General features: G+C 41.2%; 4 protein-coding genes across 12 annotated transcripts in view; 2 read left to right on the forward strand and 2 right to left on the reverse strand.

Annotated features, from left to right (window-relative positions):
• Positions 1-16,585, forward strand: part of atad2b (ATPase family AAA domain containing 2B) — a 90,710-nt gene extending 74,125 nt beyond the window's left edge. For both annotated transcript variants that reach the window (XM_074615412.1, XM_074615411.1), the window contains exons 27-28: positions 3,776-3,904; positions 13,130-16,585. In XM_074615412.1, coding sequence (XP_074471513.1) covers positions 3,776-3,904; positions 13,130-13,171 — 171 coding nt within the window. In that variant the 3' untranslated portion in view covers positions 13,172-16,585. The remainder of the gene's footprint in view (positions 1-3,775; positions 3,905-13,129) is intronic.
• gzf1 (GDNF-inducible zinc finger protein 1) overlaps positions 1-26,765 on the forward strand; it is a 498,954-nt gene that overhangs the window by 147,166 nt on the left and 325,023 nt on the right. The gene's annotated exons all lie outside the window — the stretch shown is intronic.
• ubxn2a (UBX domain protein 2A) overlaps positions 1-26,765 on the reverse strand; it is a 122,921-nt gene that overhangs the window by 86,334 nt on the left and 9,822 nt on the right. The window lies entirely within an intron of this gene.
• klhl29 (kelch like family member 29) overlaps positions 18,874-26,765 on the reverse strand; it is a 246,640-nt gene continuing 238,748 nt past the window's right edge. For 7 of the 8 annotated variants that reach the window (XM_074615418.1, XM_074615413.1, XM_074615415.1 and 4 more), the window contains 2 exons: positions 22,694-22,838; positions 18,894-19,216 (listed from right to left, as the gene is read on the reverse strand). In XM_074615418.1, the coding sequence (XP_074471519.1) occupies positions 19,033-19,216; positions 22,694-22,838 (329 nt within the window). In that variant the 3' untranslated portion in view covers positions 18,894-19,032. Of the gene's footprint in view, positions 19,217-22,693; positions 22,839-26,765 lie in introns of all 8 variants that reach the window. The other variant, XM_074615419.1, reaches the window with a different exon arrangement.

Raw genomic sequence — 26,765 nt, forward strand, 5'->3', positions numbered from 1 at the left:
ACCTGACATCCATAGAAAAGTTTGGTCTCATTTTGAACCGGAACATCTGCAGGATAATTCCATACCAGATATGTTACGATCCACTGAAGTTAGGCACGATATAAGATTAATAAATCCCTGTTTTCTTTGTCTTTACCGCCGTCTTGACTGTAACTGTTGACTAGGAGCTGGGAGGGACAATTGAGTGGAGGTCTGTACTCTACTGAGTGCACTTTTCTAGTCCCCCTTGTATTTTTTCCCTATTATTTTGGTAAATGCAATTTAAATAGTGTAATTGTCTGGTTAGAATTTTGCATACATTTCAGACGTGCGCATAAAGACAGTATTAATTAGTCATTGTGTCACAATCCTGGAACTTAACACCTACAAAAAGTCTCTTTATGATCAAATCCTCTCCATATACCATTATTATTCTGCTTTGTTCCCTAAAACCACTGTCATCCCAAGCCGCCTCAGCTCCGTCTGTGGTCTTAAGAAAAATGGGGATGGATAGAGATGTGAGTAAAGAAAAGGGATGTGAGTAAAGATGGGGAGGGGGAAGATGGAACAGGGAGTTTAGAGGGGGGCGAGGTTAAATGGTCCATGTCAGTAGCAGTCTTTAACGCATGGGATTACTGCCCCTTTTGTGTGCAGTGAGCTCACTCAATCACTGAGCCCGTGTAACACACACTCTCAACCATTTACCCCACACTGTCACAGCCATCCTGATCAAGCTGACAGAGGCTGGGGAAGTACACTGCTGCAATCAGCTGGCGAACGGTAAAGAGGAGAATAAATTGAAAGGACAAAAGAGAGAGGGTACAAGGGAGGAAATACACGAACAGAGAAAGAGAATGAAAAGACATACATTGGAAGAAAAGGAGGAAAAGTAGTGGTTGAAGGAGACATGAGGAGAGCCTCTATAAAACATTGAAATAGCCAAGAGGTGAGACGATGCACTATAAACTAGTGAAATGCACTTAAAGCAAGAGATGGGAAACATAATGAAAAATGGAAAAGAAATTCAGTGGCAGTCGGATAAAAGGAAGGTTGAAGTGTGAGACTTTCACATTATTATGCATATGTGAGATGGGTTGTAATGATGCTAATTAAAGCTTTTATGCGCGTGTTGTTAAAATAGGCATCTCACCGTGATGTGCTCCATTCGGTCCTCTTTTATGAGCTCTCATGGCTGGGTTGAAACCTGAGAACTCCCTTGATGTTAGACCAGAGTTACTGTATAAAAAGCACAAAAAGAATCCAATAAAATATGCTCAATATAGAGCGGCGGACAGCGCTTTTTTTGAAGGCAGCCGTGATGATCGTTATCACTTTGGATGGATTCTGAATATTAGAGGAATTCTCAGTGTTCTTAAGCTTCTGTATGCACACTTTATTTGTCAAGGGACCTACAGTTATTAGATTGGCCAGGTGGAGGGGTTTATGTCAAAGGCGTATTACCGGTGAATCCTCCTACACTGCCAGATTAAGTTATGGAAGTGTGATTATTTGAAAGGTATTATCTACTCAATTACAAGCCATGTTTCCAGGCTATTGAGTTCAGTGTGATAGGCACCTCCTGGAAGTCAAACTGAGAAAGTATTGCAAAGGGAACTTGCTGCTTTCAGTGTGAGTACAAGAGAGATTTAAAAAGTTTTCTTCTCTCTTCTCCTTATTTATTAGGTTTAAACTTAAGTTTAATATACTATTCAAAATCTACTATTGTTAAAACATTTATGTAGATAATGACATCATAAATACATTTTGAGAAGGCAGTGTAGAATAATGTGTTTACCACCTCAGGAGTTCAATAGCTACCAAGTGTCTAATCCTGTAACAGGTGTCATTTCTCACTCTTACTACTGTTGTGCTGAGTGTAGAGCAGAGTTTTTTTTTTTTTACAGGCTTGTAATGGGTTTCTGTGATGCAAATAAAAACAACAATGCAGGCCTCTGACAAGCACTAATAATCTCCCCCGTCGCCCATTACTTTCACTGTCAGCATTGTAGTGGGGGAGATGAAGGAAGAGTTATGCTACAGTAGCCACAGTTTGGCCTGATGGTTGTCCTTGGAGACTTTCCGGGACTCATCGGCAGCGCTGCTTAATAACATTTTGCTAACCAAGTATTGTGGACGTTGCATCCATGATGATTTTGCTGTCACATTTTAAGAAATTATTTTTGAAGGTTCATAATAATTCAGTTGAGAGCTTTGGGGAAGCACTCAGAACAGTCATGGTGGAGCCAAACTTTTTCTGTAATGCCGGGTACGCACAAGAATCGAGCCAATTTTGGGCCTGGTTCCCACCTCACGACAATCGTAGCAAAGCCCGGATTTTTTTTGATGGTTCTAGAGATCATCATTCCAGATATTCCTGTGATGTGAGGTATGTTAAGAGTGTTTTTACGTCCCTCGATCTGCTCTGAAGTCCGTCCATTCCGCACCAATCTCAGATCGTAAATATTAAACCTGTTCAATATTTACGATCTGATATCCTGTTGTGTGGACAGCCGATGGTGCAGTCACGTGGGAAAGAACGATAGCCAATTGAGAAGCAAGCTGACTGAAGCTGAAGGAAAACAACGTGAAGCATAAAGTAGTAGTAAGATGGAGCTCAGAAGTGGAGGACCAACTTGTTAATTTGTGGCAACCACACAAGTGGTTAATCAACGCGTCTTCATGACTTCATCCATCCTTTGTTAATTTCCTGTACAAAGCAGTGCAAAAACTGACATTGCTAATTCCTCCTGCCCGCCGTTCGCCATAAAGTCACGTTTGATTGCAAGAGATTTTGCATCCTTGCTCTCCACACACTATAGGAACAAAACTGTTCAATGTATCACAACATGTCGTTATGCGTGGGGTTTATCACACTTTCAACATCTGTTAAAATTTTAAAAATATTTTTATGTAGGCCAGCCTTAACTCCATTAGAGGTGTTTGTGCTGAAAGGTCAAAACGTCCCAACGAAGTGAAGTATTGCTCTCAAGGTCAAATATGTGGTCATGATTAAGTCTGTGTTGGGATTAAGTTTCTGCTGAAGTGTTTGTTGACGTGAAGCCGTAGTCCGTTACTTTAATCAAGACAACTGTTCTGTCATTTAAACAGGAGTCGCAGTCCGATGGAGTGCAATCATTAATACAAGGCTAACCTTTTTGCCTCTGTAATTTTTCCTTTTGCTCACTGTAATTATCTCTCAGACGTTTCGCTGATGAGAGGCTTTGACAAACATCCACGCTTTATTAATCTTGACATTGCCTTGGTTTTATGTGTTTAAGATGTGGTCACTGTCTCTCACATAGTCTCACACTTTCACACACTCGCCATTTAATTTCTATCGAGGTTTCTCTATTTGCCTTGCGTCGTTGATGGTAACTTTAATCAGTCTATGCATTCTGATGAGCGCTGTATTTAAATAGACACATATACACACACAGACTTTGGCTTGGGTAAAATGTGAGAAACGGGTCAATTAAAAGGGCCTTTGACTGTCCAGAATGTTTTAATTAAAGTAGCAGTGAAATGTAAACTTGGTTCTAATTATGATTAGCCCAAATTAGCTGTCACTCTGATCTTAATTGCTTTTGAAAAGAGCTGACCTCCAAATGCTTCATCTCCAAACATCAGCGCTTAGCTCGTGTGACCAGTTATTCAGCACTGTATGCCCGTCTGTTTCATTGTTGTTCCTCCATACCAGTTATGGATATAAATAATAATGTATAGTATGTGTCTTTAAGAAGTAAATAAGTATTTAATACTTTATTTATAATGTGTTTGTTTGTATGTCTCCCCTCAGGCTCTACTGGATATGGCGGTGAAGAAGAGTGAGGGCTACAGCGTGGAGCAGCTGGAGAGACTGTACTCCCTTCTCGGCCAGTGTATCTACCAGCACCGCAGAGAGTACGAAAAGACCCAGCTACTGGAGGTCAGAAACACACATTCTGCATGAATAATTAATTAATTAATCAAGAAAATAATCAGCAGATTAAAAGGAATATTCCCTTTTTATGTGAACGTCCAGTGTTGATGGTAAATGTAGTCAATTGAAGCCATAAATTCCTCAATGCGAGCTATATTGACCGATAAAGCTGAGTTATTCTATTCGTGGAGCTGTGCCGGCAGTGCCTACATGTACCAGGATGCATTGCGTGCAATCTTCCGAAACCTCGCCGGCCATATCCTCTTGCACAGCTAATGCAGCCGCAGCCTCAGCCCCTCACTGCTGTATTTCTTCCCCGGCCATATAATCTGGTTTGAATAAATATGGCTGAATATCCGAGTCAGCCAAAACATTGTAAAATGCATCCTCGTCCATAACACCCTCTGCACTCATGTCATAAAAATGTCAAAAAAAAGTCATAGTATAGTGTGCCATTAAAAAGTTATAGTATAGTTACTGTAGCATTGACATGAGTAAGTACCACATGCACATTTAAAGAGTTTACTTTCCCAAACAAAAGACACAAAGGAGGATGGAGGAGTAAATTATGCCTACATGTGTGGTGACTCAGGAGGGATAAAATTAAATAAAAGAAGTTTATCTACAAGAGAATAAATATTTGAAAGCAATACAAAATGCCTGAGAGCCTTGCTGCATTCTAGTCCGTTATATTTTTATATTTTGAATTAGGGATGGGAATAGTTAGGATTTTATTGATACTACTACTCTTATAGATACTCTTTATCAGTTCAGTTCTTTGACACTCTTATTGGTTCTTTTTCATTACTAAATAATTGCTTTTTAATATATTATTTAAAACAAATAATAAATTCAGAACAGTATAAGAATTTATTTATATTTTAAATATAACTAAATGTTATTTCTAAGGCAGCAACATTATTGTTTACAACAGCAAAAGTCACTATATAAACTCAATAATATCTCACTAGAAACAAATCTAAAATGTCAATAAAATAATCAATATTCCTGAGTGAAGTTAATCGGTCATTCCTCCTGTCCTCTGTCCTCCTCCCTCTGCTGATGGGATTCACTGCCTGAAGGTAACGCTGGTAGAGAGAGGAGGAGCTGCTTTGTCTCAGCCAGCAGAGAGGTTTACAAGAATTTTAAGTTACGTGGCAAACTAAGCTAAACAGTTATGACTACATACAGACAGCTTTTGTTTTATCAATACTCTGGTTTTGCCCCGGTGCCTGTTTAATACTGGGCTTCGTTACCCATCCTTATTTTGAATTGTCAACTGCCGCCTAAATTTAGTGTTCCTTTACTTAAATAAAGACATTTCCACCATAAATTGGTGCATAATAATTCACCAAAATGCAGGAAATGAAGTGTTTGTCGCTCAAAAGTGGAAATGAAATCGACACCCTTGCTTCAATTGACTACATTTACCATCCACACTGATTGGACATCCACATAAAAAGGTGGCGAGTTTTCCCTTTAATTAACAGTGAAAAGAATCGTTAGTTGCCGCCCTATATGTGAGACATTGTTACGTGATTCCAACCTCTCATCTTTTCACCACACAATGTTCCCCCCAACATCTTGAACATCTTGTTACCAGCTAAACAGCAGGGAGGTTTAAGCCTCTAAGAGAATATGTGAACATAGCAAATTCAGTTGAGAGTGAATGTGAGACCCTCTATTACAGCTGTCTGATGGTGGACATCTTTTGTGTGTTGTACAAAAGATGTGACATTAGCAGTTCTGAAAGGCGTTATTGAGGCAAAATGGCCAGGAGAAGAAACCTGAGGATAAATATGTATTTTCTGACTTCACTTTTTATTCTGAGCTGCAGATTTGACATCATGCAAGCAGAATAACTCAGTCCAAGTAACTTGTTTCATGATGCCAAGTCAAATGTTGCCAACTTGACAGTGAGTTTCTAAACAACTGGTAACATTTATTGAACTAATAACATTCCAGGCATGATAGAAAAGTGGATCGGGGCAAATAATATCTGAGTAGAAGTCTTTCGTGTCTCTTATGGGAGGTTAGATGTAGACATCCACACACACTGAGAAAGGTTAAAACAGGGAATAGCGTCTGGAAGTGACGGGCATCATGACACAAACCACAGCTTTGTGTAGCTTATTGGAGGATACTTTAGATACCTGCCACTGAAGTGGAGCTGAGCAGCAGTGATGGTATAAATCAATAGCAGGGTTAAAATTTAGGATTTATTTTTGTATCAGTGTTCTTTTTGCTTCATAATAAGATCTAACAAGGACAGTGGGGACTCTGAGTAAGTTCAGGAGCTTGAATCCAAAATAGTTCATAAGAGAACCTTATATTCCTTCTTGGTGGGGGGTCAAATTCATTCAGACTTCAGGAAAGAATCACACTTTCAAATTTTAATTCTGTGTTCAACAACCTGAATGAGATTTCTGAATTTTCTTACTGATACAATTAAGCCTCTATGACCCCAGGAGTTAAAATACATGTACGAGCTCTATTTTTCATTTATTTGAGTTTAATTGTTTTTTATAAAAATTAGGACTGTCAAAGTTATATAATAACATAATAACATGTTAATGCAAATTTATTTGAACACCACTAATTTCTTGAACGCATTAATGCAATCGGTCTCTCGGAGGTTGTAGCGGGCTCAGTTAGTTCTAAAGCTAGAGTGAAGATACTGGCATCATATGAAACTAGAAAACCTAAAGGATCAATTGGCACCAACCATGTCATACTGCGATGGAGGCTAAATAACGCTCCAAACTTACACTCAATTTTGGAGAGGAAAAACTGGCATGGCCATTTTCAAAGGGGTCCCTTGACCTCTGACCTCAAGATATGTGAATGAAAATGGGTTCTATGGGTACCCACAAGTCTCCCCTTTACAGACATGCCTACTTTAGGATAATCACATGCAGTTTGGGGCAAGTCATAGTCAAGTCAGCACACTGACACACTGACAGCTGTTGTTGCCTGTTGGGCTGCAGTTTGCCATGTTATGATTTGAGCAGGTTTCTGGACAAAATTTGTCAGTGTTTTGTGTTGTTAATTCATTTCCAATAATGAATATATACATACATTTGCATAAAGCAAGCTTACATTTTGAACAGATTAAAAATGTGCGATTAGTTTGCGATTAATCATGGTTAACTATGGACAATCACGCGATTAAACGTGATCAAATATTTTAATCAATTAACAACCATAATAAAAATAAATACATGTTTCTTATTACTTTAGCAAAAATAGCCTTAATATAAGGTATTCTTTTAAGGTTATTTATGGGCATTTTATGGCATCATTTGATAATGGAGAGACGCAGGAAATGTTAGTAAACAGTGTAGGGGTATGATATGCAGCAAATGGTCCGAACCGCTGGGAAGGGAGTCGAACCTGGGACTCACTGCTCAGGGCATTTGCGCTCATGTGGTGTGCGCCCTAACCGCTCGGCTATCGGGTCGCTCCTCTATTTTAATTTTTAATCTCTCTTGACAATGTCCCCTACAGAAAAAGCTGCTGTATATTTTCCCAGAATCCCATCTGGTCATCTGCTGCTGCTGCAGGATGTCAGTGCAGACAGCGGGCCAGAAATGGCAGTGTCCTGGTGCCGGTAGCCAGAACTGGCTGACAGGATGTCAGAGAGAGGAAGCGGGAGAGGGAGAGAGCAGTCAGCCAGGTGGTGCCGCCTGTCGACAGGCCGGCTGGTGGAGGAGGGGAGGGAGCATGTCTGGGTTTCATCTCATACTGCCAACCTAAATTGGTGTTTCCAGAGCAGAAATGTCAGCTCGTTTGGCACGTGTTTTGTTTGCCTGTGTTTCCAACACACATCTTGACTCCACAGCAGGTCATCTCCTTGTTCCTCCCCAGGGAATGCAAAAAACATGCGCACATACACACCCGTATGCCGGGTTGATACTCAGTATGGCGGCTGAAGTCATTCCCACTTAATGTTGCAGCGCGTGGTGTTTGTGTCTACATTGTAGAGGCGAGTGAAATGGAGCGTGTCCATACATTTGTCTCCTTTACTCTGCTCCCGTCCTCCTCTGGGTACAGCTTGTCTCGGGCTTCCAGAAGCGCTGACCTTTCAGCAGATGGAGTGGACTACACCCTGCTTCCAGTTAAAGCCAGAGGGACCATCTCTGCCCTGTACACAATAACACGCCAACTATGTTCCTATCTACAAATTGGCGTTCACATTGCCCTAGACCTAGTATTACAATGTGCCCCTGCCTCAGACAGCAATTTAAAGCTTCGTAAGAAGAGCCTTTGACCTTTTAACCTGAATCTGTGCGGTGCCAGAGCTGTACACGCCACTGGCCTTACATCATTAGCGTTGGTTCTTTCTCTGCTTATTTGTGTTAATTACTGAAGATTGTGGCCTGCAAGTTATTTCATAAACCTTTTTTGGCTTGTTTACTGGAAGCAACATCAGGGGCAGTGCCGAAATTGTTCCTAAAACATGTTGGATTTCTACTAGGGGTGTCACGATTCTCCAAATCCGCTATTCGATTTCACTTTCGACTTTAAGGTCACGATTCCATTTTCGATTTAAATTCATTGTTAGACTATGGAGTCTTGATTTGTAAAGGTGAACAGATCACTCAACGTTTGTTGTATGCCCCCTTTATGCCACTGTCATTTACACTTTCAAATTCTTCTTTAAAAAGAGAACTGAATTAGACTACAACAGTCTACAATATAAAAAGCTGCATCTTTTTAATATCAGTATCTGTGTGACCCACCTCAGTACATAATCATTACCAAAACAAAACCTAAATCCATCTGCAGTGCATTACAAGTGTGCTGTAATCTACAAAAATACAGTTGTGTTGTCTTGTGTTGTCGCGCTTGTTTCTCTCCTCTCTTTTTCCCCCTTTCTCTCTCTCTCTCTCTCTGATTGCTGTCTGTCACCAAGGGCGAAGGCAGGGCTTGTGTGGGCAGAGCTGAGAGAGGGCAGTCGGCAGTCCGCCAGCTTGTTGCTCTCGCTACCAATATCAGCTGCTCCGATTCAACAATGTTGAGCTGAAAAAACATGCACGTAAGCTGAAATTCAGCCGTGTTGTTGTTCTGTCGAAAGATACAGTGACTTAATGAAAAACCTAGTAAGGGTAGAACAGCTATGAGAGCTAAGGAAAAGTCACTAACTAACGAACTGAAGTCTGCTAGCCGCTAGGCTAATTCATGCAGTGTGAAATGTTTAAAATGCCAAAGGCATATGCAGGAAGTGCTTTGAGTATTGATGCAATAGGGACGGCCCACATTTCCCATCATGCCCGTCTCCGATTTAGAATTGAAATTGTGACACCTCTAATTTCTACATCCATTTAGTAATTTGATTGGCTCTTTTTCTTCCCCTGGCGATAGGTGGTAAAATGTAGATGATGTGACTTTATGGCACGTAAAGCGATTTGGAGCATGTGTACTCTTTAAATCATTAATGATGGTTGATGTCAGACAAGGGCCTCTTTTGAGACCTTCTCTCAAGACTTTTTGTACCAATGTTGTTGACATATAAAGACAAAAATCATCATGCAGAGAAATCAGTTTGTCCATTGAGAGTAGCCTCTGTAGAACAGAATGAAATGCAGCCCAAGCTTTCATCGCTGTGAATCTGTTCTCTGTAGCTTTCGAAAAAAACAAAAACCTTCATCCAGGCACAAGATTGTTCTCTCTCGACTCTCACTTTTTCTTTTGTGGGAAAAAAAAAAATGCAGGATGTTGTTTTTGCTCTCCTAACCTAAACGCTCACACCGCAGGGAACCCTGTTCTCCCAGGGGTTGTAGAAAATTTGATCTGGGAAATAGAGGAAATCAGTAAGCGAGGTGGAAGTAGATAAGACCGGTTCAAAGAAGGCGGGTACGCCAAAGTAATTTATAACACCTTTGTCACAAATTGATGACATCTCGACAGCGGTGATGCCGGATTTTCTTTTAATGCATAGTGTTGATGGCCCCATTGGGAAATTAAACTCCTAAATCTACAATTCTGCCATGTTGAGCGACACAGGAATTAAACCTCTTCATGCTAGAGAGCGAGAGAGCACTACAGGCCTAACTCTATGTTGTTGAGACGGAGGGTGGCCGCTGTGGAGACTCGATGGATTGTCTGCTGTGTTTTTTGGGATGACAAGGTGAGAGGCCTTCGGGCAGATAGACTCGAGATCACACAGGTGCAAGGCGTCAAGGCAGCAAAGAGCTTATTTTTGCGTTGGCGTGCGGGTGTACAGGGAGACAGGCAGGTGGCATAGATGTGTCTAAACATGGGCTGTGACTGATGTGCTGAAACTTTCAGGGAATTTTCTAAACTAAGTGACTTTTTATTCAGTCACACCAGCTTCACTTTTCATACCGTCATTGAGTTTTACTGCGTGTGTGACCTGGTGTTGATAGTTGTGGGGGTATGATAAAGGGCTTAATTGATGCTATAATTGGAGTTGGATGGGTAGTTAAAATCAAATGCAGAAATAGCATTACTTCTTTGACCTTTTTAAATCCATTCAGAATGAATTGCATAGTTATACTGGGTATAGTTTTCATTTTATCTGGATTATCAAATGAACAGCTGGCCACAATGCACAGTTTCAATTAACACAAGAATTTTGGCACCACTTGAACATTTGTTTTGTGGCCATGAGAGGATTACAAACAACATCAGAATTTAGCGTCTGAATTCAATGCCATGAATAATGAACAAGGCGTTCAGGTAGACTTTTCAATCAATCCAAATATTCAAGAGAATTTCTAAGTGGATTTTGAAAGGAATAAATAATATAATATAATACAATAACACAAAAAAAAAAACTTTTTTTGGACTGCTCGCTTAATCAGTATCTGTTAACCTTTTGGTCTCTAAAATATTACATACTAAAAATACAGTATATTCAATATATTATTATAGTTAAGACTCAGAAAAATGACAAATGCTCAAATTTGAGTGGATTTTTTCTTTTCTTCTCATTTTTCATTTAAAAATGTCATTTAATCAATTATCAAGATCAAATAATAACTGAATGACATCATTCCAGCTTTAAAGGACCAGTGTGTAGCAATTAAGGGCATCTATTGGCAGAAATGGAATATAATATTAATAAGTCTTTTCTTTAGTGTATAATCACCTGATAATAAGAATCGTTTTGTTTTCGTTACCTTGGAATGATCCGTTTATATCTACGTAGGGAGTAGGTTGCCGCCGCTCTCCCTCTCTTGCTTCACCGCTCACTTCCCACGTACACACACATTCTACTCACTGGCTCTGCTCCAAATGGCTCTAGAGATTCCCGTTTTTGCATCGGCCGCCGTAGCCCTCCAACACGCTTGGCACACGGGAGAGGCTTCATTTGGTTGCAATCCCCTCACCTCACCGCTAGATCCTACACACTGCACCTTTAAAGTCCCCATGACATGAAAAATAAATTTTCCCAGTTTTAATCCTGTATCCATGAGTTAATTGTTCATTTACCGCTTGTTAAATGACAAATATATGTCAAAAAACAGTATCAGAGTATTACATCAAAATCTGTCTTTTCTTTTCCTGTAAACGGTTTAAAATTTTTGCTGACTCTTCCAGCACTCGGGGGCGTTTACAAATGAGACGTTGGGCGACTAGCTAGCCAATCGTTTGTGGATCAAATCAATATACGTTCTGCGGTGGGGAGCCAACAGTCCTCTGCTCCGTAGCTCCTAGCTCTGTATCGAGTAGAGATGTCCGATACCATTTTTTCCTTCCCGATGCCGATTCCGATACATAAACTTGCAGTATTGGCCGATATTGAGTACCGATCCGATACCAGCGTGCTAAAATAAATATATAGTTATTATTATTATTATTGAACAGCTGTTTACTACTGACCATGTATGGATGTGATATGATTAATATCTTTGTTGTATGGCCTGGCTCAGGTTTAACCCTTTGTAAAACATGAACAAATGCATACAGAGAATGAATGACATAGAACTTTCTTTTATTATTCAGTTTGTCAGTTACAAAGAACATAAATAAATGAAGCTAGGAATAAAGAACCATTCCGTATTCTCTTAGCTGTCTCCTCAGTGGACAACTTTTGTGCTAATTTGTCCTGCAGGGTGCTTTATTCACACACCCTACTAGGTTACAGTCAGCCCTCGAAACGGAAACTTTACATACTGTACATATCACCGTTTTACTTGTTGGATTTTCTACTGTGAAATATTGCTAAATGGCTGACATTTCCCTTGCTCTGACTACCGTTACAGTTACACTCTCCACTAGCACCGCACTGTTGTCGTTTGCTATCATCACGTGACAAACTACCTGCAATCAGTTCTTCTTCGCTGCTCTAAAACAGTAGTTGCCAGTGGCAGCCGTGATGCATCCAGGTCGACAGCACAGTGAAGGCTACTGTTTTGAAGCGGCGAAGAAGAATTGATTTCCAGTTAAACAAGTTGATTTTTTCTGGGTTAATAAATGATGGTATCGGATCAGTGCATAGACTGGTGTACTTGCCGATACCGGATTTTTGGCAGTATCGGACGCGGTTCCAATACTGGTATTGGTATCACAACTCCAGTATCGAGCTAAACTATAAGCCTGCACACTTTTTAGCGGCCCAATCAAATGCAAATGATTTGATTTAAATCCCTCTTGTAACTGTACACTGTTCAAATATTCTGTTTCATTGTGAGATACGTCACAGTACAGCAGTTAGAGACGCTTTAAATTCCGTTTCAAGGAGACTTTAATGACCTCTCTGTCTGGGCTCCCTTTAAAGACATGTTGAAAAAAAGTATTCAGTGAAGCAGGAAAAGTTCACCTCTCTTTAGAAGAGTAAAATTGCTTTTTACTGTAAAGTTGATAGTTTTTAACTTTTGTTGTAGATGTTGGAATTGGTATCTTGTAGCGCCGTCTGTCGCACTGACTGTGTCTGAACACACACACACACGGTGTAACATCTTCAAGGCATTAATCACGGTCTATTGCAGGCTAACATCCATCTCTCTTCCTCCGACTCTGTTCAGATTTAGTCAGTGTCAAACTCTGCTGTTTTCACGCTGAGAAAAATCGCCTGTCTCATTCCGGCACAGCTTTGCTTCATTTTACATCATTTATCATGGTGAAAGCTGTTGTTTGCTGTGGGAGATTTCCAAGTAATATTGAAACCGCGGCGCACAGATGCTTTATACACACATATCTGAGTTTGCAGTGTTGTTCGAGACTAAAGCAGTATGTGTTTATGTGTCTTGTTTTGTGGCGCAGGAGATGGAGGAGAGAATCCAGCATTTTGATACATTCCCGTGAGATGGAGAGAAGACCTTATCAGGTAGATCCTGATAAACAGCCCGGGACCACAAAGACACACACAAACTGAGTGAGAGAAGGAGCTTCAGCCCCTCGACACAAAAAAAAAAACACACGCAAAATCCAGCGCCCTCTTCGTGCTGGGGAGGAGGGGACACAACGACGAGGACGACGTTGAGGACAGAGACATTCAATGGTGCTATCGTCTCAGGAACCTGGCCAGATCCAGACCCATTCTACACAACCAAACTCCTGGAGGTGTGTCGGTCACGCACGCACACTCACGCACACAACACCGGTGACGGGCGCAACCCTGGTGCTAACTCGGGTGCTATCCTAACTTTCATCCATGCTGCTCTTTGGGATTACTTCTTAACTCGGATGACTAGCAAAAACCAACAGATCGGGTGATGTCATATCGCAAACCTGGCCGCTTCTCCACGGAGCATACACTTGGGTATGCATGTATTTCTACAAACACACACACACACACACAGACCAGAAATGCACACACCCTCACCCAGATCCTCACCAGCAGAAGTGTGAATGCAGAGTGCCGCTAGGAGATGAGGACAGTATAATGTTCTGAATCACTGAACCACATTGCTGAGCCCATCTTTTTCCCCCCTGAGTGGAATGCTTCGTCATAGGCCAGTCGTTACCACGCTGTTATGCGGCTCATTCTTTTCTGCCATTTTTAGCTACTTGATTAATTCAATATCTGAGCCACCGTCGAGGACACTCACCCAGAACAATAGTTTACAAAGAAGTTTCAGCGCGAACACAGGATTTCGATGAGGTTAGCACAGCAGGACTGGAAGCGATTATGTCCTCGTCATTACAGCGGTCGTCGGGCGCGGAGAGCCCGTTAGCCCCCTCAGCGTTCAGTTGAACAAGCGGAGCGTCGCCTGTAGGTCAGCCGTACAACCACTTTCACTCACAGGACCACCTCTGGCGTTCACAGTCTTAGCAGATTGTCCTAAATAATTTGTGGTAGCGTAAACCGCCCCTCCTCACTACATTCACGGTCTGAATGTTTCCCCTCCCACTCAAGCTGTGCCCGATTTTTTTTCCTACCGACACCCCGGCTGAGGATCTGGAAGCAGTACAAATTGGAACACGTCTTAGAGTTTGCACTGCCTAGTGTGTGCCTTATTTAAAAACCTCATATGACACTGATATATTTAGCAGGATTTTTTTATTTACTAATTATGACGTTGGGGTGGGTCCTAACCACTGAGGTCACAGTGACCTTGAAGCAAAAAATATATATATATATATATTTCAATGCCATTAGGTCGTTTAAAAACATATCTAGGTTATACATCTCTGAACTGGGCCAAAACTCATTTGAAAATCTGATTACAAAAGTAGTACTTCTATGGCTGTGTCAGTGTCTGGCCAGATGCATCCGAAGATGCACTTGATATTTTCATTTAAATGTATTCCTGTTAAAAACCCAGACCTGTTCGGGAGGTCGGTCTCCATCTGAGCGGACAGCAGGCGTACGAAGAGGTCGACGACACCAGCTTTTCTTCAGTTTTCCATATGCAAAATTATGAAGCGAGAGTCAAAAACGATTTACCGTGCCAAGTGTTATCCCACTCCCGAAAAACAGGTGCTGACTTAACGGTGCCTGTTCACAGGAATTCAACTATGAAAATGTTCTATTAGATGGTAAATCTTCGTGTTATGTTGTGTATTTGATAATTATTTCTTAAATTTTTTAAATTTTTTTTTTATAAAATGCTTTTGCTTGACTTGAGATTTTTTGCATGGGTTGTGAATCCCTAATGAACAAGGCCATTCTAGGCAGTGCCCGTCACTACGGTGTTTTAAAGCATTACATGATTATTATTTTTTTTCCTCCTTTCAAATGTGTGTACCGACTCTGTGGATTTATTTCATCTGTTTTTTTTCTCGACACCAGACAAGAGAAGCTGGATTCTGTGGATTGGCACAGTAAATGTGTTCTGACTACAGTAAATGAAGGTATTTACTGAAGCTTTATAAAGTTGGTTGTGGAGATGCCATATTTTTGAGCAGGTGTAGACTGGAGAAGACCCCCCCCTTCTTTCACCCTTCCAAACCTCTTGGTGCAACTCTGACCCCAGCTCACCTCTGCCTTTTCTCAGATTCTAGGTGACAAAAGCTAAGACCATATGCAAACTGGCAACGACAGGTTAGCACTTGGACTACTGCAGACAGAAAAACCAACGCTACCTCAGCTTAATTTATTTTAATGCGAAAAACCGTTTACTGGGTACAAAAACAGTATTCCCCCTCCCCCACTCTCTCCCCTCCGAAATACTGTTGCAACATCTCCAGTACCATCATAGGTACCAGATCAGTGAAACCACGGCTGCTGCAGTAATCCAAGAGTTGTTTATATCTCTCCGATTGTTATGTATGTTTGCATTTGAGCCAGATGATGATAAATTTAAAGCATATTTCATGGACTGTATATGTTATGCTTTAGTTTCAGGTTCTCTTAATTTTTTTTTTTTAGATCTGTTCCTCGATCATATTATCACCCAACTTAGAAACATTTTCTGCCTCTTTACACAACCATCGCCTTTATTTCAAATTCAGCTTCTTTTTTTTCTCGCAGATTTTCATCTCATGATTCTGATTATTTATTATTAAACACGTTTTACACCTAATATTCAGTCAATTGTCTTTTTGTACGTGTGAAATTTAACCAATCGGGAAGCGTCGCGCGTCCGTTTAAACAATTTTTTTGCTGAAATGCGTAGCGTTTGTGTAGCAGGTTTATTTGGCGTGTGCGGGGGAATAAAAGGGTTTACAGGTCTCTCAGGTTCAAACACGCGACAACATGCCCTTTCGACTTTTCTATTTATTTCATTGTTCTGGTGTTTTCTTCGTTCAAAGTGGTTACAGACTGTGTGGCATACTGGAAGAGACTAACATTAGGATTGATATTTAAAACGTAGTGTCTGTCTAGTTCATCCCAGGAAGAGAAACAGGACCAGATTCTTTGAATGTTCACTTTGTCTCCACTTTCTGCCAAAAGAGTTATTTTTTAATGAATTTAGAAAACTCATATGGAAATAAAATGGGTAGTTAAATGTCATACATTGTGATCTTCCTTTCTTATTATAAATTGTAGCCAGTTTGGACTAACAACCAATTTTTGTCTGGTAGTTGAGACTACTTAGTCCAGTATGCAGAAGGAAAGGGTTTGTTCTATCCTGAATTACTTTGTTCTTCCCTACTTTTTCACACTTAATTTTAGTCGAGACTTTCCATAGCTTTGTCAGTTCTGTTCGTTTGTGTATTTAACACACCTGTTCGCAATTGTTACTTTAGTGTAAGTTATATTTGAAATGGAACATTTACTGTATTTCTCAAATAAACTGCTGTGATATACTTGAATAAAAGGTGCAAACTGTATATTTCTATTGTTGATTTTTCTTACTGTATATTCAGACGAACGGGGAATCCACACCAGAGGTCTGTACTACAAAGCAGGAATTGCGGTTAGCGAGGTAACTTCAGGTTTAACCCTTCAGGGTTTTCAGTCCTACTACCGTGGTTCACTTCTTAGATCGCCATGGTAACTAATGCTGAACAGCTAACTTACTCTGGAGCAGGTTATGTTCAAGATAAGAGATCGACTCATATGAAAGCACCGCCTACTGACCAATCACATCTCGGTGCGCAGATCATATGATATTAAACAAATCCAATGAATTATGTTTTTATATTTATTTGTTTACTTGCTCTAAAGTCCGTTTCACACCGCCGGAGTCGAGGACACAGCTGAAAGAAGGCTGAAATAGTCATACACGCCACACCGTTACTAGAGGACATAATAAAGTGTAATCTATTCATCCATTCTATTTTGAAAACTATTTATATATCACTGCCCCATCTAGACATATCTATCTGACTTTTGAGTATTCCGTTAAACTAATAAGTCAGCTAATTTATGCATTCACACATCTGCAATTGTTTCTTTCGCCAGCTGTCCTTCAACCTTGTTACTTTTAATCTGGATTATGTCTTTTACTTCTTCACATTTGACTAATATTATAGTTTGCCCTTTGTTTGTAAAATGGGCCGCTCTGCTCACAGTAAACTTGTCCACGTGTGTGATTGGTCTTATGCTGCAAACACCGCCCCTTTCCTTTTGAACACCCTTCATAGGATCGTTTAGCGGGATCGCGGTTGTTCGGGTTAGATAAACCAGATAACGAGAAGGTAACCCTGGGTATGTTGAACTCGCTTCGTAGTACAGACCTCTGCAGTTTCAGATAACCTATAGAAAAGCAGAGTGCGTTATTTTGAAAGTAAATTTGTGAAGCCATGTAGTTGCATTTCCTTTTCAAAAATCACACTGATATTTTTGTATGCCAAAATGAACCCTACACCCAAGTTGTGTGGTAAATAAATACACCTTAGAAGCCCGTACTTTGATGTGAACAAGCAACTTACCTGTATGGAGTAGAGCGCTTTTCTTCTGAGAAAATAAAAAAGACTTCACTTTACATATATATATATATACACATGATTAATTAATTAATACAGTATACAAAAAAAAAGACTTGTGACAATGTGTTCATGTTCTGGTATATGTATTAGGTTTCAATAATAACAATTGTTAATTTCTCCTTTTTGGGTACAGATTTACAGACATACCATTTTGAATCCAACCTATCAGTTATTTTTTTTTTCTAAAAACATTTATACAGAATTGCCTTCAGGTTTTTAAAATATACATATTTCCTTCCTGTATTTACAGAATACCAACCCCAAAATCATTTGAGGGTTGCAATGAAACACGTTGTATAAAACAAAAAAGAAGGTTGGGGAGGGGAAACGGATGAAAGACGTAAAACATGGAATCGACGGATAACTATGATAACAGTCACAGGTGATTATTGTGCTTTTTTTCCGGAGGAACGTTCCCAACTTGAACATCTGATCTGAGGTCAGCGGAAGGAGGAATTCCCTCTCTCTCTAAATGCAGTGCTGTTTTAATCCCAGAGAGAAAGAGTGTGAATCAAGGGGGGACAAAAAACAGGACACTCACCCTCCAGATGGTATCTCAATCAGGCTGGATTTTCACAAGAACAAGGAAAAAAATAAAACATTTCTCTTTTTAAAACCCTACCTGACCCAGATTTAATGGTTTTTCCTATGTTAAGCATGTCATCAAAAGAACCGGGTTACACAGAGTTCAAAATCTGTTTTTTAAATTACCTCATAAATCCACGCTCACAGTAGGAATCCGCTTACTGTCACAGTGGAGAGAGAAGCAACTCATCACATGCACCGATAAAGAGGAAAACACTCCTTTTGTTCACTTTTTCCTCCTCTCCTGTAGATGTCACTACTGAAAAATGTTCGTACACCACAAAGAAACTCTGCTCTCTAACGAATGACCGACGCCTGTTTAACATAATTCTCAAAAAAGGGACACAAATATGGACCTGCAATGGCTTTCACTGCGCCGGGTATAGTAAAGAAATAGGGAGGTGAGTTTAAGTGATCAGGAAAAGACAGAACCAAAAAACCAAGGAGTTTGTAATTTACTAAGAGGGCCCCTGTGCCTGTTGGATGAGAGGATGAACTACTACCATGACACATACAGTACTGGAGGTTAGGCATCGTCACCTGACATGGCTGAGTAGTTGAACATGAGTACATTCTGCACAGGGCTTTTTTTTTTTTGGGGTGGTGGGACAAGTAACGGAGTGGATGGATGCTGGCGTCGAGTCCAGAGGTCGTTGACCGACCGTCTCCGGCCCTAAGCTGCCGTCGCACATCATCCCACAACCGGAGCTCAGCTGGTGTTCGCCGTCGACCCAGTGTGATCGGGGTCCGAGCCGCCCTCATCAGCCGCTCTGAATGTACTTCTTGATGACCACGCAGCCGTGTCTGAAGAGCGGGCAGGGCAGCGACTGCAGGAGCGTCCAACTGTTGGTGCAAGGGTCGAAGGTCTCCATGTTGCCGAGGGCCGGACCCTCGCTGCTCACGATGCCACCTGTGGCGTAGATCTTCCCGTCCAGGATCACAGCGCTGCACAGGCAAGACAGAATTACGTTTTGTTCAGTTAACTTCCTTTTTAAAAGTTACAATACTTACATTTTGGTTAATATGCCTGCTTTCAGGTGGAGAGTTAGATAGCCAGTTAACTTAGATTAGCACAAAGATGGGCTGTCAAATGGTAACAAAATCTGCCTACCAGCACCTCTAAAGCTCAATAATTATCACCTTATATTGTGTTTAATTCATTAAATCTTTGGTTTTACGGAGGGGTTATGGGTCAGACTATGTCTTGAGTCTGAGCAGTTGCCTGACAACCAGCGGAAATTCCAGGAAGTTGGTTGTGGATAAGAAATATTCTGGCACATAACCCCCCTGTAAATTTGAATTGTTTTGACATATTTTTGAATGGACTAAACAAACGAGATGTGACATTTTGTTACCATTTGAAAAAGAAATCTTCTCATTCTGACTTTCTAATTATGCATATTGTATTTCCCAAAAAGTCAAACTATTCCTTTAACATTTGCATTAAATCAAACAGTGCTCTTGATAGGCTAACATTTTTGGTCGGCATTTTTCTATTGTATTTTTTAATTGCATTTAATTAATGTCAGCCTCACTGTTAACTGTTCTCTCTCTTACAGCTGTATCAGATCCGGAGAGACTAAAATGACTCGCTGGATGCGCCTAACCAGTATGCCTTGCGGGAAGCCTCTGATTGGCCGTACCCCTCCAGGCACCTGCTAATCCTAAATGTCGGCAGCTCACGTTTTTGTTCCCGTAGTCCGAAGATTTCCAAGGCCGAGCGAGAAATTGTTTTTATGCAATTTCTGTATGATATTTCATCATTAAATTCACTATTGAGAATTTTCAAGGCGAGAAATCAACCGCGTAGATTACGAATATTGACAATTGATGGCGAATCGAAAATTTGCTCCGACGTTTTCGGAGTTGAAAAGCACCACAGACTGGCGCGACAGCAAGCCAGCGCTTGAGAGAGCTCCAGCCAGCTCACAGCGGGCTCTGTGAGCGTGACCGGCCGGCCGGCTGGTTGGCTACCGACCCCCGCAGGGTTGGTGCTACTTGCTGTAGTGCCAGTTTGTGGAGCTTCTCAACTTTAGCAGACGCCTGCAAGGGTATAGAGTACCAGAACTAGAGTCTGTGTCAGAGCTGTATTAAGTTACCGCTACTGCAAACCCATTTCCCACTCCTGCTGCTTCCCATCGAAAGCACTGACTGTTAGGAAGAAATAATGAGCGATAATCAGTGTCAGGAAGATAAGTAGGTGAAAGCAAGTGCAAGCTAATGTGGCTGTGATATGAGCTATCTATAACTCGCAGCAGCAGGAATATTGCTGTTATTGTCAATCGTGATCAGACAAACAAAGCCAGTTAGAAGACAACATCTCCATAAACATGCCGATTGTCACGCCTGAGATTGTTTGACATCGCTCACACATGCTCGCGACATGCCCAACAAGGCTATTTTGTAAGGTAGGGGGAGAAAAAAAAAAACAACAGACACACATTAGCACATTCCCTCTCGAGGGCGAAAGAGAAAAACTAATGAAAAAGCAAATATCTCTACAAATGTGCTCATTTGATATGAGAAACAGAAACAGGAGTTTGTGTGCGGAGAGGATTAAAACTTGGGCTGTAAACTGATTAGGGCTTTGTACTCCTATTGGGGTTTGGAACGATCTGCATTTACATAAGGTGCACGCTCAAGTACACACACGTACACACACAGAGCAGGCATGCGGTCCTATTGCACAAATTCACAACGCTGTCGGGAATGAAACAGATTATTACATAAAGCCTAAATCTACTCAGAGAGGAAGCACAGCTGATCCGAAAATGGAGGGAGCGTGGGGCAAAGCCTGGAGCTGCTCCTTTCCTGATAAACAGAGAGGGAGGTGCAGGCCTGCGGAGAGCCGGACGCAGCGAGGGGAGAATATCAGCTCTCCTGCACGATGACCTGCTAGACTTCATCTTCCGTGCGGGGGCGTGCTCTGGAGATAGCGGCGTTTCTGAGAGTAGCTGTTGTGTTTCTCTTTTTGGCAGCTCTGTGCTGTTTTGTTGTTGCCTCCCTCCCTGCATCTCTTCCTCTCTCTCGCGCGTCAGACTTAGTTAAATGTAGCAGAACAGCTGCCTGGCGTGTGCTTGGTGCAGCTTATCGATAACTCTGACAACATGATTTATGTTATACATTCTGCACATAAGAACACCGCCTGTAATTGCTTCCCAAATGTATTTCGTGCATGCTTCTTTCTTTCTTTCTCGGCTTCTCGGGTCTAGAATAGAGTGGGTTCATTATCCAGCAAACTGCACACCTCAGTGGCTCAAGCTGACTGGGATATTAGGATGTGATCCTGCTGTTGTTAATTTCCATTCATCTCCCTTTATGAGCCATTACGTGTCCACAAGTGGTATAAAAGTTACAGGTGCGGACTGACGTTTTTTTTTTTTAGAACACAAACATTAATCATAACTATGTGCAAAGAATACAAATGACTCATATCTGAAGATAAAGTAGAGCGATTCAGCGCTTTGAAAGAAAGTTGATTAAATCAAGCCGAGTCTGCGATTCCGACGGATGTGTCTTTCTCTCAGCGTGATAGACGTTACTGATCAAGCAATTTAAAAAAAATCAAACCCATGAATTAGAAAGCTATTTTTTCTACCAAGGGAGAAGTTTCACAACCTGAATGCAGCGTGTTAGAAACATCGTCAGCCCACGACCGGTTTTATTTTTGTTTTAATTAACCGGCCTGAATACATTTCCCCTGTGTTACGACACAAACACTGACAGATTTAAAGTGGCTGTAGGCAGAATGTTTTTGGCGTCATTGGGGAAAAAATATCCATAATAACCTTTCAGCATATTGTAATTCAAGTGTTCTGAGAGAGACTTCTGCACCTCCTCATGGCTCTGTGTTCACACTTTAAAAAATCTAGCCTGTGACGGGAGACTTCGGTCAATCACAGGTCATTTCAGAGAGAGAGAGAGCGTTCCTATTGGCTGTTCATTCAACGGAGGCAGCTGTCAATCACTCGTAAACTCTGATCAAACGGTCAAACTAGGCAACGCTGATCAAATATGAATCAATATTCTGGTACTGTAAAATCTATTTTTCGCATAAAATGTTTTCATAAACATCTTGTAGTGTACTGTTTAGCTGTAAAATGCCGCTCCAGCTGGTGGGCGGTGCTTAATATTTCCTCAACTGATCTCAACATGGCTGCTCTTCTCTTATATCCTACTGTCAGGATATAGTGACCATTTTATAAAAATAGCATTTTTTTAAAATGATATTTGCTGCAGTTCTACCTACTGCAGCTTTAAACTTGAGTTTTACATATTTTTTGAGGCCGTGTAATAATGTCTGTGTTTTTGAAGCTTCACACAAAACAGACGTACAATTTGAGCTTTTTGAAAAAATCTTTACAATTCCACGCTGGAGGATTAAACTTAACATGTGGCACCGCTACGTTAATAATCTCTTACCTGCAGAACTGCCGAGAGTGATTCATGTTGGGACCAGCCTTGATGTTGCCTTTGTCTGGGTCATAGATAGTGGTGGCTCGAGCGTAGGCTCCTCCCAGGATGAATATAAAACCGTTTAGACTCACTGCAGGGGCGTATTTGTTATCTGGAGATATGAGAGGAAGAGAAGGAGAGAGAGAGAGAGAGAGAGAGGGGGGGGGGAAGAAGGGAGAGAGATTGTTGAGCTATTGTTTGAATGTCATTCTCACATCCAGGAGAAATTTCCATTCAGTATAATGGCATCAATTTGTTTTTTTCCTTTTCTCTTTTCGCTCCCGAGGCCGCATGCAGAAATCATCATCAACATTCTCCTTATCACTTTACAGATGTGCCATTCTCGAGATTGCTTTGGAGAAAAAAAAAAAAACTGAGAATGGATTGCAAACCAGTGAAAAAGCGGAGTTCATAAATCACAGCGGCTTTATTGGGTTCTGCTCCAAAATATGTTTGGGCTTGGCAGCAATATAAAAGAGTTACCTAAGTCCCAATAATTCACAATTGCATTATGCCCTCTGGCACATCCATAGATTCAAAATGGGAAAAAAAACAGAAAAAACTCCCTGCGCATGTATTGGAAATACATGAATGAACAGGTGGGATACTGCATACTGTGCATACTGTATAATTCAATCTGATGCAGTATATAGCGCAGGAGGAAAACAGAGGCTTTGAAGCAGCACCGCTGTAGAATTATAGATGATGGGGAAACAAAATGAAACAGTGGTTTGTGCGGAACAATGCCATTGGAAACCTGCAGCTTGCGAGCAGCGGCCCTGCTGTGTGGGAAGAGGAAGTGTATTTCAAACTCAGAGCAATTTCTCTCGAGCAGACTGCAGCTGGCCAATTTACAAGCAGCATGAATAATGCACAGACAACTTGGCCGTGAGCCGCCGTCCTCGCTGTTTTCTGCCACAATGGACTGACATCCCTCATTGGCGACGGGCAACAGGAAGAGGAACGTCTGACGCCTTAATAATGGCGACGGAGGCCCCTAAAAGCTGCTCTCGTGTAGCAGAACCGCCTTTCCCACCGGCTGCGGAGAGGAGTCCGACATGTTTAATTAACAGGTCATCTCTGGAGGCGAGAGGTGTTGCTACTGCTCCGCAGGCTGACACTCTGAATGAGCTGCACTGCATTACGTTTACAGCTACTACACTTCAACTCATTATGTTCTGTAACAACAGGACTAGGAGCCAGGCTCATAAAACTGTGTATATTCACGACTAAAATGCATTCTTTTATGCATGCTTCTGGTTTATAAATCTCAATCATTGTAGAACTGGGCGCACATGCACAAGCCCATTTCCACTCCCACAATTCTCCATAAACGATCTTAAACATCCAGGTGCATATTGATTCTCCGGCCCATTCTCCACCACTCATTAGGAGCGTCGATGAGAAGAACGGCAAAGAAGAAGTGCAATTTCACCGATTGTGTCGCATCGACGAGATTCTCCAACAGCGCCGGTAACAGCTGTCATTACGCACCGCTGCGGTTATTTATAGAGCCCATGCAACCAATTCATCGCATGTACCTATAAACCATCGCCGCAGTAATATCTCAATCATCAATATTAAATGTCAGAAGGATGATAAATATTTAATTTCTAGAGCTCATATTGAAACAGACCACAAAGTACCGCACAATTCAGAATAAAACGAAAAGGGCATTAACAGATGAATGTAAATGTCAATCGATTAAATTATTTAATCGCGATTAATCGCATGATTGTCCATAGTTAATCGCAAATTAATCGCTCATTTTTCATCTGTACAAAATGTACCTTAAAGGGAGATTTGTATTTGTATTGAATACTCTTATCAACATGATAGTGGGCAAATATGCTTGCTTTATGCAAATGTATGTATATAGTTATTACTGGAAATCAATAAACAACACAAAACAATGACAAATATTGTCCAGAAACCCTCACAGGTACTGCATTTAGCATAAAAAATATGCCCAAATCATAACATGGCAAACTGCAGCCCAACAGAAAACAACAGCTGTCAGTGTGTCAGTGTGCTGACTTGACTATGACTTGCCCCAAACTGCATGTGATTATCATAAAGTGGCCATGTCTGTAAAGGGGAGACTCGTGGGTACCCATTGAACCCATTTTCAGTCATATATCCTGAGGTCAGAGGTCAGAGGTCAAAGGACCCCTTTGAAAATGGTCATGCCAGTTTTTCCTCACCAAATTTAGCGCAAGTTTGGAGCGTTATTTAGCCTCCTTTGCAACAAGCTAGTACGACATGGTTGGTAACAATGGACGCCTTAGGTTTCATATGATGCCAGTATCTTCACTCTAGCTTTAAAACTCCACAACAACCTAAAAATCGCAATTTGCGTTAATGCGTTAAAGAAATTATCGGTTAAAACAAAAGTTGTGTCAACTCGTTATTATCGTGTTAACTTTGAAAGCCCTAAAAAATAATTAAATTCATCACCCATGAATAACTGAAATTGGTAAATAACATAAACAAAATGTTTTACTCTAACATTACATCTCTCACCTTGTTGTGAATCTTCTCCTTATCAAAACCATGTGTGTGCCTGGTCTGAAGTTTGCGTGACGTGTACATTCTCATTGCACATTAATTATTTTTTAAATACTAGTTTATGTGTGGGAAATGGTGTAGCCTATGCATGTTTTTTGTGAGTATGTTTCATTTATAGGCTACATCTGGCCCTAGGAGTCATCAGTCACGCTAGCAGCTCTGTTTTTGGCACTGTACAGCGTGTACAAGCTCTACTCTTTCCACCCGGACAACAATACAGCTACACCAAATGCCGTTTGCCGCCCATCACAACGCGCAGTGCCCAAAGTTAGGCTTTGTTCAATGCAGCGAATAGTTGTCGTGGCGCGGAGCAAGCCATTGGAAATAAGGGGTTTCAGAGCACAGTGGTGCCGTTGTCACATTGTGTCTGAAAGGGCCTTCAGAGAGTGAGAGACCGGGACAGAAATGGAGAGTATTAAGAGAGAGAAATACTCTAGCAGGGGAAAAAATTAAAGAATGATTGAATGAATAAAAACTGGTGAATATTAGTTTATGCCAGAGATTCACACAAGTTCATGCCAGAGGGGCGAATTATTCTGTGTTCTTTCCTGAGAATTAAAAGTAAAATTTGAAGTATTGAAGATTAAAAATGCTGTTGCAGTGTAGTTATTATTTTGCCATTCTTATTCTTTAAAAGTCACCAGAATGCAGGAAACTGAAACTGCCAGATCCCCCGCTTTCATTTTGAAATCCTCCCTATTTTTTAAGTCTCAAGGTTGACAAGTATGTTGCAAAATGACAATGCTAACATGCTGATGTTAAACAGGTGTAAATGACTAAAAGTCTAAATGACTTCATGCGGTTGTTTCATGTGTTATATGACCACAATGCGTCCATTTACACACACACTGAAATCCAATCTGAAATTCCACTGCAACCATCTGAGGCATCCGCTTCAATTTCAGCCCTTGAGAAACAAGTTGCCACTGATCGGTCCTCCTCGCATTCTGCCTGACGTGTTTATTTTCTTCTTTTACCTTCTTCATCTCATTGATATGCCGCTGCCAGTCTTTCCGAGCTCATGTGTGTGTGTGTGTGTGTGTATGTGCCAGCATAAGCGTGTGTACATGATGTTTTGTGTTAGGTCCCATAAACACAGAACACTCATTTCTCTCTGCTCGGCGCCTGAGGCAGAATAATAACAGGATGCTCTCAAAGGAAAAACCTTTCTCTCTTTTTTTTCCCCACAGAAACTCTCACCACCGCTCCCTGCCGCTCTCTCCAGTGGACCCACAGCAAGCAGCGGCTCTGAGTGCCTTGGAGAAGTACGAAGCAGGTATACCTCATTCTCATTTGGCAAGCCTCAAAGGACTGCTTTGGGTGTCTCTCCGCCACTTTGCTTCTGCTCTTATCCCTCTGGCCCTCGCCGCGGAAAACAAGCTGTTTCTGCTTAAACAACACTGAGATACTGTCAAAAAAAGCGCACAAGTATGGCTGAAATTGTTCAAATTCTGAGACTCACAATGGACTT

This window comes from Sebastes fasciatus, chromosome 18, assembly GCF_043250625.1.
Source record: "Sebastes fasciatus isolate fSebFas1 chromosome 18, fSebFas1.pri, whole genome shotgun sequence".
Taxonomy (NCBI): Eukaryota; Metazoa; Chordata; class Actinopteri; order Perciformes; family Sebastidae; genus Sebastes; species Sebastes fasciatus.